General features: G+C 36.7%; 1 protein-coding gene across 1 annotated transcript in view; it reads right to left on the bottom strand.

Moving 5' to 3' along the window:
* The window catches only part of LOC124368371 (transcription initiation factor TFIID subunit 2-like), a 69,786-nt gene that overhangs the window by 21,588 nt on the left and 34,628 nt on the right, over positions 1-13,570 (bottom strand). Inside the window, 4 exon segments of the mRNA XM_046825655.1 lie at positions 2,062-2,273; positions 3,396-3,589; positions 11,263-11,403; positions 12,201-12,453. Of these exon segments, the coding sequence (XP_046681611.1) occupies positions 2,062-2,273; positions 3,396-3,589; positions 11,263-11,403; positions 12,201-12,453 (800 nt within the window).

Genomic DNA, 13,570 nt, shown 5'->3' on the forward strand with positions numbered 1-13,570 from the left:
GACCAGAATCTCCTACACACTCCTCCGATACAATCATTTAAACTAACACCTACAACCTGGATAGAAGTACAAAAGGTAATTCAGAATCTTAAAAATAAATCATCCAGTGGTTTAGATGAATACTCTTCAAAAATTGTTAAATACTGTGCGCAAGAAATCTCCCATCCTCTCGCAGCCATAGTCAACAAGTCTTTTGCCCAAGGCCACTTCCCTACAAAGCTCAAAGTTTCTAAAGTCTATGCAAAGCACAAAAAAGGACTAAAAATCAGAGCCCCAAAACTATAGGCCCATCTCACTGATATCTACTTTCTCAAAAGTTATAGAGAAACTTGTGCTGAACAGGCTGATGGTTTACCTTAAACACCATAATTTAATAGCAGATAACCAGCATGGATTTCAAAAGGGCAAATCTACAATTTCTGCAATCATAAGCCTGGTTGAATCAATTATTGACAGTATTGATGAAGAAAAGTATGTAACAGCTCTTTTCATTGACTATAGCAAGGCCTTCGACTGCCTGGGACACGATCTTATTTCCGAAAAGCTCAAAACTCTTGGTATAAGAGGTAAAGAGAACATGTGGTTCATAAGCTACTTACAAGGAAGATCTCAAGTTGTGGAGGTCCAGGATACCAAATCTGGCCTTACTAGCTCATATATATCAACTCAAAAACCACTAACAAGAGGAGTCCCTCAAGGATCCGTGCTCGGCCCCATACTTTTTATACTATTCACCAATGACTTCCCAGCTTTTATTGAAAACTATAGTACTGACTGTATAATGTATGCAGATGACACTACACTCCTTGTTAAAAATGACTCTACGGAAGAACTATCTACTAACTCACTAACAGCTTTACAAGGAGCTGTTAAGTATAGTGTATCAAATGACCTGGCATTAAATACTGAAAAGACAACACAAGTGCACTTTAGCAAGAAAAAAGGAATACCTGCAGATGTCCCAGATATAACTGTCCTCAACCAAGTCAAATTTCTGGGCTTAACACTTGACAGTGGACTTTCGTGGACTGAACATGTAAACACTATCTCCAACAAGATATGCACTGGAATTTACGTTATGAAACGTATAAAAACAGTTTGTACTCAAGCAGCAGCTAAGGCTGCGTACTATGCGCTTGTTGAGTCTCATATAAGATATGGCTTAATCATCTGGGGTACTTCTAATGGAAATCTGAATAAGATTCTGATACTGCAAAAAAGAGCAATTAGATCCCTTGCCAATCTTGAGCCTCAACAAAGCTGCAGAGAAGCATTCCAAACTCTGGGGATACTCACTGTACCAGCTCTTTATATTTATGAATCTATCATACATGTTTCCCGACTCAATCTGCAAACCCTTGGAGATGTCCACAACTACCCTACCCGCCACGCCTCTAGATATATACTGCCTCAGCATAGAACAGCACTTTTTGAGAAAAAAACCATCCTATGCAGGAAGAAAATTTAGAAATCTACTACCGGAGAACTTACAAAGTCTAACTGGAAATGCACTAAAGGAACCACTTAAAAATTTCCTTCTTAAGAAGACAATCTACAACATAGAAGAGTTCAAAGAAGCTGTATAAACTCTCTCTCTATATGTTATATGTATATCTTACTTTATATTCTATTGTAAAACTTGACAAAATTACTGTACTTAATGTTCATGTAATAAAGATATTTGAATTTGAATTTGAATTTGAATATAATGTCAACAGTTATAAAGTAGTAACAGTGTCTGTAAAAAGTGGATTGCTAACACTGCTTCCCACATTGATTCTGCAACCCAAAGTGAATAGACAACTAGAATGTTCTCTATTGGTTGAAAAAGTTGCAGTTCAATCGAAGATTTCTAACTAAGTGTAAAACGCGTGTACTTTTATGTGTTCTTTCAATCAGTGGACCCTAAAAGACAGTTTTCAAGGTAAGTCTGCTGAACTTCCTATCAAGTAATAATGGATATGATTGATAAGCTCCATGATTTTGTCCGTAGAAGATGTAATTTGGATATGTAACATAAAATACTACAGTTTAAAATAGTTAAATCCTTATGAAACTTACCGACAAACTGGCCATAAGCCGCGTAGGTACGAAACAGGGTGGGGATGCTCGGAAGATGTCCGTACTTCTGAAGTTTTCTGATAGCGCGGAGACAAGCCTGTGTAACAGTTAGCTTGTAGCAGGGCAGAAGCTTCTCCAGATTAAGATTCCTTGTGATCTCCTCCAACACTAATCTAGTGTCTACAGACAGTGACTCTGCTGTTATTTCAGTCCTGGACAGATAACAAGGCTAGTTAGGTGGATGGATGATACTAGACATTGGCATTTACAACTTTGGTTGAGATTTCTGGTGATGTACCTTAACACCAATCTATTGACAACTGACAGTGACTGCTGTTATTTCTTCCTGAACAGATGTCAAGGTTGGTTTGGTGGATGGATGAGGTTGGATATTAGTATCTAGAGGATGAGATTTCTGGTGATGGCTTTGGGCAACACAGAAAGTGCAAAACTATCAAACTCATGTTAATGTAAGGAAAAAAATTTACAGAGCATGATGCTATCTGTGTATTTTATTCTATTCAAATTTCAAAATAATCTTTATTCCTTAGATTGTATATCAATACAAAGAATAGGTTGTATATAAAGTATTAACCTAAAAGAACTAAATATACTACATGTTCTTATGAGGAATACTAATAAACTTACTCTATATTCAACAATTTGTAAAACAAACGGTTTGTTTAAAATTTAACAATATTAGTAATATTTTTGATATAATTTGGAAGTTTATTAACAGATTTTGTTCTCATATACATGTTTTGTTTGAAAGAATGTAAGTCTATGGGTTGGTAAGTAATTTCTTTTCCTTGTATTGTAATATTTTAACAATATTAGTAATATTTTTGATATAATTTGGAAGTTTATTAACAAATTTTGTTCTCATATACATGTTTTGTTTAAAAGAATGTAAGTCTATGGGTTGGTAAGTAATTTCTTTTCCTTGTATTGTAATTTAACAATATTAGTAATATTTTTGATATAATTTGGAAGTTTATTAACAGATTTTGTTCTCATATACATGTTTTGTTTGAAAGAATGTAAGTCTATGGGTTGGTAAGTCATTTCTTTTTCTTGTATTGTAATTATATGATAACCATGAGAATAAAATAAAAACAAAAATGTGATTTTAATTGATTAAAATTCAAAATCTCTATTACTCTCTAGGGTTTTTTAAAACTGTCTGAAAAATGAACTTTGCAGTATTTCTAGATGAATAATTTAATATTGTCTCATAAAGATTTTCTAAATGTATACTATGACAACCAGACAACATGTAACTTAGTCATTAACTTAGGTTAAGCTTTACAAGGTTGGTTGTGACAACTCCTTACCCCTGTTGTATGACAGATATCACTGGAGTGACAGAAGCTCCCAGAGCCTCGATTAGTGATGCCCTGTAGTAATTGTCTGAGAACCGGTTCTTGGAGTTGTCATTGTACTTGAACAGGTCAAGTAGAAACTGGATCACTTCTTGGGGACATATTCCGTGGCTGTTCCTCAACCCTGCCATTGCCACTGGGATTGTCTGTGGATCAAACAATATGTAAATCACCCCACATTAGAAGTCACTTGAACTGGTTCTTGGAGTTGTCTCTAAATTTGCACAATTCAAAAATTTGATTCAAATCTTCTGACAGATCCTATGGCTGTTAATCAATGGTGATATTTCCTTTGTAGTTGCCTATAAAGAACTAAAAACTCAGTATTTTTATATTCTCAGTAGACATCATGGGACCCTTGTAAAATAAAACTGACTCAACATGTACTTTAAAAGTTCCAGAACAAATAATAGTAAACGAACAATACTAAACAAAGTAAAGGCAGGATGTGAACCTGATATTGAACCCAAGCTCAAAGTTGTATCATTACTTTTGACAAGTAGTGTTTAATTTGTTAATTTTAATATTTATATGAAATTATTTTATTTTGAATTTTTTCATTATTTGATGTTTATACAAGGGGATACCCAAAAGTCCCCGGAATAGCTATGCTGTAGGTGGAGCTTGCGTAGTACAAATTCTCGCCGCTTGGCTCTTGTAGCACTGCTCTTTGCCAGCTCAGTGCTGCCTGTTGGGTTGACCTTACGTGTTCTGTCCCCATGCAGTAATAGTTTTTGCTAGTGCTGTTTTGTGATCGTGCCGTTTTTTACGATGGCAACTGAACAGCGTGCAGCTGTGAAGTTTTGTTTTCTGTTTGCCAAGAACACCGCTGAAACACTTGAAATGTTGAACACAGCCTACAAAGACGACGTTATGGGGAAAACCAAAGTGTACGAATGGTTTTCTCGATTTAAAAATGGTGACATGTCACTTCACGACCTTGTTCTGGACGACCATCGACTTCCCGAACAGACGAAAATCTTGAGAAAGTGAAATAAATTGTGCTTGCAGACCGAGGACGAACTATCGAGCAAATATCAGAGGCTAGTGGGCTGTCATGGAGCTCAGTTCAACGGATTTTAACCGAAGACTTGAACATGAAAAGGGTTGGCGCCAAGTTTGTGCCTCGTGCTCTCACTGACTTTCAAAAGGAACGTCGAATTGAAGCTTGCCGTGATTTGAAGCAGCAACTTGAAGCCGATCCAGATTTGTCAAAAATAATTACACGTGTCAAATCTTGGTGCTATGGGTACGACCCAAAAACCAAACAACAATCCAGCCAATGGAAGACGGAATCATCACCCAGACCAAAAAAATGCCGTCAAGTCAGATCGAGTGTCAAAACAATGCTCATTTGTTTTTTTGATGTAAAGGGGATTGTCCATTCAGAATTTGTTCCACCAGGCCAGACAGTAAATCAGGTGTTTTATCTTGAAGTCTTAAGAAGACTACGGAACAGCATTCGTCGCAAAAGACATGATTTGTGGCAAACAGGGGACTGGTTTTTTCACCACGACAACGCGCCTGCGCACATAGCAATCTCTGTCACCCAGTTTTTGGCTAAAAATGCATGGTTTCACTACCACATGCACCTTACTCACCAGATCTGGCTCCGTGCGACTTCTTTTTATTCCCACGAATGAAAAGGGACATGAAAGGTCTCTGATTTGACAGCGTGGATGATGTCAAGAAAAAAGCAATGGAGGAATTGGCAGCCATCACTGACGAGGAGTACAAAACATGTTTCGAACAGAGGAAACAACAATGGAGGAATTGGCAGCCATCACTAACGAGGAGTACAAAACATGTTTCAAACAGAGGAAACAACAATGGAGGAATTGGCAGCCATCACTAACGAGGAGTACAAAACATGTTTCAAACAGAGGAAACAACAATGGAGGAATTGGCAGCCATCACTGACGAGGAGTACAAAACATGTTTCAAACAGAGGAAACAACAATGGAGGAATTGGCAGCCATCACTGACGAGGAGTACAAAACATGTTTCGAACAGAGGAAACAACAATGGAGGAATTGGCAGCCATCACTGACGAGGAGTACAAAACATGTTTCAAACAGAGGAAACAACAATGGAGGAATTGGCAGCCATCACTGACGAGGAGTACAAAACATGTTTCAAACAGAGGAAACAACAATGGAGGAATTGGCAGCCATCACTGACGAGGAGTACAAAACATGTTTCGAACAGAGGAAACAACAATGGAGGAATTGGCAGCCATCACTAATGAGGAGTACAAAACATGTTTCGAACAGAGGAAACAACAATGGAGGAATTGGCAGCCATCACTAACGAGGAGTACAAAACATGTTTCAAACATAGGAAACAACAATGGAGGAATTGGCAGCCATCACTAACGAGGAGTACAAAACATGTTTCAAACAGAGGAAACAACAATGGAGGAATTGGCAGCCATCACTGACGAGGAGTACAAAACATGTTTCGAACAGAGGAAACAACAATGGAGGAATTGGCAGCCATCACTAACGAGGAGTACAAAACATGTTTCAAACAGAGGAAACAACAATGGAGGAATTGGCAGCCATCACTAACGAGGAGTACAAAAACATGTTTCAAACAGAGGAAACAACAATGGAGGAATTGGCAGCCATCACTGACGAGGAGTACAAAACATGTTTCAAACAGAGGAAACAAACAATGGAGGAATTGGCAGCCATCACTGACGAGGAGTACAAAACATGTTTCGAACAGAGGAAACAACAATGGAGGAATTGGCAGCCATCACTAATGAGGAGTACAAAACATGTTTCGAACAGAGGAAACAACAATGGAGGAATTGGCAGCCATCACTAACGAGGAGTACAAAACATGTTTCAAACAGAGGAAACAACAATGGAGGAATTGGCAGCCATCACTGACGAGGAGTACAAAACATGTTTCAAACAGAGGAAACAACAATGGAGGAATTGGCAGCCATCACTGACGAGGAGTACAAAACATGTTTCAAACAGAGGAAACAACAATGGGATAAGTGTGTTAGGTTTTCATATTTATTTATACTAATTAATTTAATTTACATATTAATATATTTTCTTACTGATAACCAAAATTGTGTATTTTATTTAGAATTGCTCATTGTCCACGATTGTTTGATACCATGTTAGATTCAAGATTCAAGATTCAAGATTCAAGATTCAAGATATTTTATTGTCATTAAGCACAATACATATTATGCAATAGACAAAGTCAACATATTATATAGCCTACTTTAATCTAATCTTTAGTCTAGGCACAGTTATAGGACAAAATACAGTATTGCCAGCTAGAACTAAATAACAATAATATAAATGTAAATAAAAACAATAAAATTACAATTAAATAATTTAAAAATCTATACATTATGTGCTAACAATCCTAATCTTAAATTAACAATGGATTAAAAACTTAATGAGCTAATATCACAGGCTAGGTAATCTTCAACAGTGTAAAAAGCTTTATTTTTCAGCCACTTTGCAATGGTAACTTTAAAATTATTAAGTGTAACATTCCATGCCTTCTCTGGTAATTTATTAAATAATTTTATACTGAAAAATATCTGGCTGTTTTTGGTCTTTTCGAGTCTGACTGGGGGTAGATCGAGTAAATACTTTTTTCTTGTGCAGTGTGTATGAACATCTTGTCTATTTATGAAACTATTCAAATTTTCTTTTACATCAAGTAATGAGCAGTAGATGTATAAACTTGGCAAGGTCATAATTTGAAGTTCTTTAAAAAAAGGTGAACAAGATTCTTGTTTAGAAACATTTTTTAAAATCCTAATAGCTTTTTTTTGCCATAAAAATATTTTTTTGGCACTGGAAACTGTTTCCCCAAAGAGTCACACCATACCTCAAGTGTGAGTGGAAAAATGCATAATAAGCAGTTATCAACATCTCCTGAGTAACAGTATTCCTTAGTTTACATAATAGGTATATAACTCTAGATAGTTTAGTACATAATAATTAACATGATGTTGCCAGCTTAATTTACTATCTAGGATAACACCCAATAACTTAACAGAATCATTACTGTATTTAGTATTATTGTGTAGAGATAATGTTAAATATTCAGTTTTATTATGATTCACTGCCAACCCATTTGCTTTAAACCATTCTAGAGCTAATTTAAATGAACATTCTTGATCAGATTTTAAGATTTGTGAGTCTTTATTACAGTTTAAAAGAGTAGTATCATCCGCGTACAAAACAGAATTACAAGGTAGGCTAGATGAAAAATCATTGATTGCAACAATAAACAGAAAAGGTCCCAAAACAGAGCCTTGCGGAACTCCCAATTTCACTGTTCTGAAATTGGACTTGTTCTCCCCCTGGACAACCATCTGTTTCCTGTCAGATAAATAAGATGACAATAATTGTAATGCTTTATGTTTTATGCCATAACTAAACAACTTTTTTAACAACAACTCATGATTAATACAGTCAAACGCTTTACTTAAATCTATCAATGTTGCAGATGATATAATCTTTTTCTCAAAATTATTTAAAATGTTTTCCACAATTTTTCCTATTGCTTTCACAGTATTTGATTTTTTTATAAATCCATATTGTTCTTTACAGAGCAAATTGTTTTGAGAAAAGAAATCATACAATTGGTCTTTTAAACAACACTCAAAAATCTTACTCAGTATGGGAACCAAAGAAATGGGACGGTAACTAGCAGGATCTGCCTTGCTGCCCTTCTTATATACTGGTACTACTTTGGAACATTTCAGTGCTTTAGGAAAAATCCCCTCAGATAACATCCAGTTGAATAGAAATGTCAATGGTTTTACTATGTAGGGTATAATATCCTTGATGATTTTATTAGAAAACCCAAAATAATCTTCACTTTTTGACCCACTCAACTTAGATACATATTTTATAATTTTCAAATTCAGTTATTACATTTAATTGGAATGTTTTACTAGCATTATTAAATCTAGATAAATAATTACTCAAAAGCTCAATAGCAGTGTCAAAATTATTTTGCTTCAAATGTGTAGTACTAACTATATTTATAAAATAATCATTAAAGTCATCAGGTTTTATTAATTCTTCAACGCTTTCTTTCTTACAATGAATTTCCTTTTTTATTATACTCCAAGCAGCTTTACATTTATTTGGAGCTCTCATAATATATCTGTCAGTGGCTAATCGTTTTTCTTCCTTAATTCTATTTTTATACATCTTTTTTATTTCTATATACATTTTTTTGTGTTCAGCTTCATTTTCTGTGCCTTTACTTATCTTGAATCTATCATAAAACACTGTTACTATATTTCTAAGTTTATATAGTTCAGGTGTAAACCAGTCAACCTTTGGTCTATTTCTACTTTTGATTTTGACATCTTTAACAGGACAGCATTCTTTAAGTGAACTTGTTAATATTTGTATAAAAAAATCAAAAGCATCGTCAACAGTTTGAAAAAAAGTAAGCTGCCACCAGTCAGTCTGATTCAGTCTATGTTTCAAACCTTCAATGGCACCAAAAGACAGATCTCTCACTTTTCTTTTAAGAATATTTTTGTCTGGTACTGTATTTGAAAAATGCAACTCATAAAACTCTGTGTATATACCAGCATGATCAGATACATTTGGTTCGATAACTTGACATTTTACTTTGTTTTTGCTTAAATTACTAACAACATTGTCAAGGCAAGCATCTTCTCTAGTTGTATCAAAATTATGACAATACATATTAAATGATCTTAATAAATTCAAAAAAGTAAATTTTTCAGAAGAATCTTTTCTTACATCTACATTAAAATCACCTGTTAGTATCACAGTTGCAAAATTTTTATTTAAATATATCATTAAAGACTCCAAATAATCAAAGAAACTAAAAATATTACTCTTTGGAGTACGGTAGATGGTAACTATAACAACATCAATCTCCTTTAAATATATAGCTGTTGCTTCCAAAACAAAGACAACACAAAAATTACTAATATCTACAGTTTTATATTGGATTTTCGACTTTACAAAGATTGAGCTGCCGCCCCTACAGAGTGGTTTCTCTCTACAGTAAATACTTGCTAATTGATAACCATTTAGTATATATAAATCAGATTCTTCATAAAATAACCAGTGTTCATTAAGAGTTAGGATATCACAGTCATAGCTATCTAAAAATAAGTCTAAAACATCTACCTTATTTTTTATACATTGAATGTTAAGATGAAAAAGAGTTAGGGGTTTGGATGAGTGCTGTCTGTTTGTTCTTCTATTCGATGACCGTGAAGAGGAGGCTGCACATTTCCCGTCAAGGTTTCGACAGTAGGTTGTAACATGTCTTCCGTACTGGGTTCTCCTGCGCTGCTCGGGTCCATGGCCGAAGGAGGTCGAGTACTGTAACTTTTCACGGCCTCATCAATTTTACCAGCCAGCCAGTCCTTACCTTTGGCATTGAAATGCATACCGTGCTTCGTGTGCATGTCCTTTGTAGCAACACTTGCTTCCACGAAAGACACATTGCCAAAACCATTGCTTAGTTCTTTTAGCACTAAATTGGTTTTTCTTGTTTCCTTATTCACACAAGACCACTCAGCGAGATCGTACCTATTTGGTAGATCAACGAGAATTACCTTTTAGTCCTTTTAGTCCTCCTGTTAGTCATAAAGGAATCTATTTTCATTGTATCTTTGTACACACACACATGTATCCCAAATTATAGTGGTCCGACTGTGATGTAGAATAAGGTGACTTGTGTCGACCAATCACAGGCGTCCTATGAAACGCGGACGAGAAAAGCCCTCAGACGCATCTTAGGCAGTTCTTTTAAAGACTCCGTATTGCTCGATCGTACGTTAAAACCAGCATTAACTTAATTTGGGCCGTGCCCCCTTTTCCTTGTTGTTGTGAACCTTTGAGCCGTTCTATGGCAATTAGAAGCCTTGCCACTTCATCGTGTAATTGTCGTCAACCCCTTACCGGACTTTATCTTTTTAACGAGCCAAAAGCTAACTTTGTCCCTGTGGAACATCAGCGTTCGTGAGTGAACCGAGGATAGTGTCTAGTGAATGTGGAATCTTCATACATCAACAAGAACTCCAACAGTGCAACATTCCTTGGAAGCAACCCAGGTCGAACTGCAATCAACTGAACTTCATTTGTGTTAAGGTATCAAGACAATGGACGGTGCAAGGTAACAGTGCTTCATTATTCTTATGGTCCTTCGTAATTAGAGACAATTTTCTCCTCAATCAAGATTGTTAAAAGCTTCAACTAATTTCGGACATTATTTTGGACATTTAATAGAAAAGAAAACCATTTTAACTCTTTGTATTCATGATTTAACTGTGTGCTTTTGTCTAATAGTATGTTCTTTGATCTTATTCTGTGTTTTTATTTTTCCCCATTTGAACTAACAATTATTCTTAGAAGCTCAAAAGTAATTTTAAAATATGAACCTCAATCTTGTAAATCAACGTATAGGCTCCATTTGCTCAGTTATCGAAGTGCAGAACTTTAAGAGTTATTAAAACCTCAACCACTATACATTACATTGTTTCATTTTGAGTTTAATATTATACATTTTTATTGGTCCTTCAAACAAAGTGTATAAAGCGCAATGGAGAATACTTTGAAGGTGATAAATTTGTTTTGTAAAAAAAATAAATATATGTATATTTAAAACAAAATTCCGGTTTTTTGGGTACCCCCTCATATTTCCATGTTGTCTGTGCCTTTTTTCTATATGTTAATGCCTATGGCAACAATTGCAGGTATAATACAAAAAATATAAATTTCTTTACAGCCTAAATCTCAAATAAGAGTGAGTAAAATACTGTAATGGTCCTTACCTTCTGCAAGAAATAGTGTTGTAGGTTTTGGAAGTTGTTTTGACGGATGATCTTCGGACACGAGAACGATCCATAAAGTTTTCTAAAGATTGCCAACATGGCTGGTGGCCCCGCCCAGTTGCTGACCATGGCATTAGCCACCTGTGTGCACAACAAATAGCTCTTATTGTATCAAACATCTAAATCTGTATAAAAGCTACAGCTAATATTGTTACTTAATTTTAACTTTAAGTAACTACCGCTAAAGAGTCAGTGGAAATAGCTCATCATCACTTCAGTAGATTCTTCACCACAATAGTGGAAGAACTCTCCAAAACAACAAAATTAATCACAGTGTAATTAATCAGCATGCAATATCAATAGCAGTAAATAAATGCCAGTTCAAATTTGTAGGAGAGGAAGAAGAAGAAAAAAAAGCTATAGAGACTTTAAAATCTAAAACATCACCAGGAATAGACGATACAAGGACTATCCAGAAAGCAGATTACATTTTGATATCTAAGAAACAAAGTAAAAGAAAAAAATTGTATTACTTACATTTGAAAGAAACAATAAAATAGTATTTTTCAATAATAGAAATGTAGGTGAGCTAGTTTTGAAATTCCAACTATAACATTTTGTCACCTGAGACTTCAATCCCCCCTGAGTCACACCCTCCCGCAGTTTTTGGGGAGTGTGTGCTTCCGCTCCATAGACTGTAATTTGGTTTAGCAATTCACTTGTGTTACCCAAGTCTCGTCTCCTGTAATGATTCAATCGAGCAGCAAGTCACCATCTTTTCTGTGTGTCCAAAAATTTAAATGAAGCAGGCATAAACTGGTTTTTGTGGGTTTTCGTACCCATCTTGAACAACATTTATGGTAACCTAACTTCTGTGTAACAAACCCCGTTAACGCTCAGCTAATCAGAACTAGTACAACACGAGACGAGTGACTGACCTTGGTGAGACAGTGAGCGGCCCGGCACCGCACCTGGACATAGACCTGGTCATTCTCTATGGTGTCGGTGAGAGCTAGCCTCGACGCAGGGGTGGAGAAGTGCTCTAGGGCAGTTATAGCCTCGAGCTGTGCCGTCACATCACGTTCGTGTCTCAGCTGGTACTGCCACTGGTAATCTGGTTGCTCTATTACTGTGCAACGCAGCAGAGTCATTTCTGGATCCAGTCGTATCCACAATACAGGAGAGTCTGCACTGCACACAAATACATCATTACTGTCAGGCTTGGTACAACTTCAAGTTTATAGCTTATTTCACTCTCAAGGTGTCCTGCAACCAGACAGACCTAGGGCAGTTATAGCCTCGAGCTGTGCCGTCACATCACGTTCGTGTCTCAGCTGGTACTGCCACTGGTAATCTGGTTGCTCTATTACTGTGCAACGCAGCAGAGTCATTTCTGGATCCAGTCGTATCCACAATACAGGAGAGTCTGCACTGCACACAAATACATCATTACTGTCAGGCTTGGTACAACTTCAAGTTTATAGCTTATTTCACTCTCTAGGTGTCCTGCAACCAGACAGACCTAGGGCAGTTATAGCCTCGAGCTGTGCCGTCACATCACGTTCGTGTCTCAGCTGGTACTGCCACTGGTAATCTGGTTGCTCTATTACTGTGCAACGCAGCAGAGTCATTTCTGGATCCAGTCGTATCCACAATACAGGAGAGTCTGCACTGCACACAAATACATCATTACTGTCAGGCTTGGTACAACTTCAAGTTTATGGCTTATTTCACTCTCAAGGTGTCCTGCAACCAGACAGACCTAGGGCAGTTATAGCCTCGAGCTGTGCCGTCACATCACGTTCGTGTCTCAGCTGGTACTGCCACTGGTAATCTGGTTGCTCTATTACTGTGCAACGCAGCAGAGTCATTTCTGGATCCAGTCGTATCCACAATACAGGAGAGTCTGCACTGCACACAAATACATCATTACTGTCAGGCTTGGTACAACTTCAAGTTTATAGCTTATTTCACTCTCTAGGTGTCCTGCAACCAGACAGACCTAGGGCAGTTTATAGCCTCGAGCTGTGCCGTCACATCACGTTCGTGTCTCAGCTGGTACTGCCACTGGTAATCTGGTTGCTCTATTACTGTGCAACGCAGCAGAGTCATTTCTGGATCCAGTCGTATCCACAATACAGGAGAGTCTGCACTGCACACAAATACATCATTACTGTCAGGCTTGGTACAACTTCAAGTTTATGGCTTATTTCACTCTCAAGGTGTCCTGCAACCAGACAGACCTAGGGCAGTTATAGCCTCGAGCTGTGCCGTCACATCACGTTCGTGTCTCAGCTGGTACTGCCAC

This window comes from Homalodisca vitripennis, chromosome 8 (genome assembly GCF_021130785.1).
Source record: "Homalodisca vitripennis isolate AUS2020 chromosome 8, UT_GWSS_2.1, whole genome shotgun sequence".
In the NCBI taxonomy this organism is placed as follows: Eukaryota; Metazoa; Arthropoda; class Insecta; order Hemiptera; family Cicadellidae; genus Homalodisca; species Homalodisca vitripennis.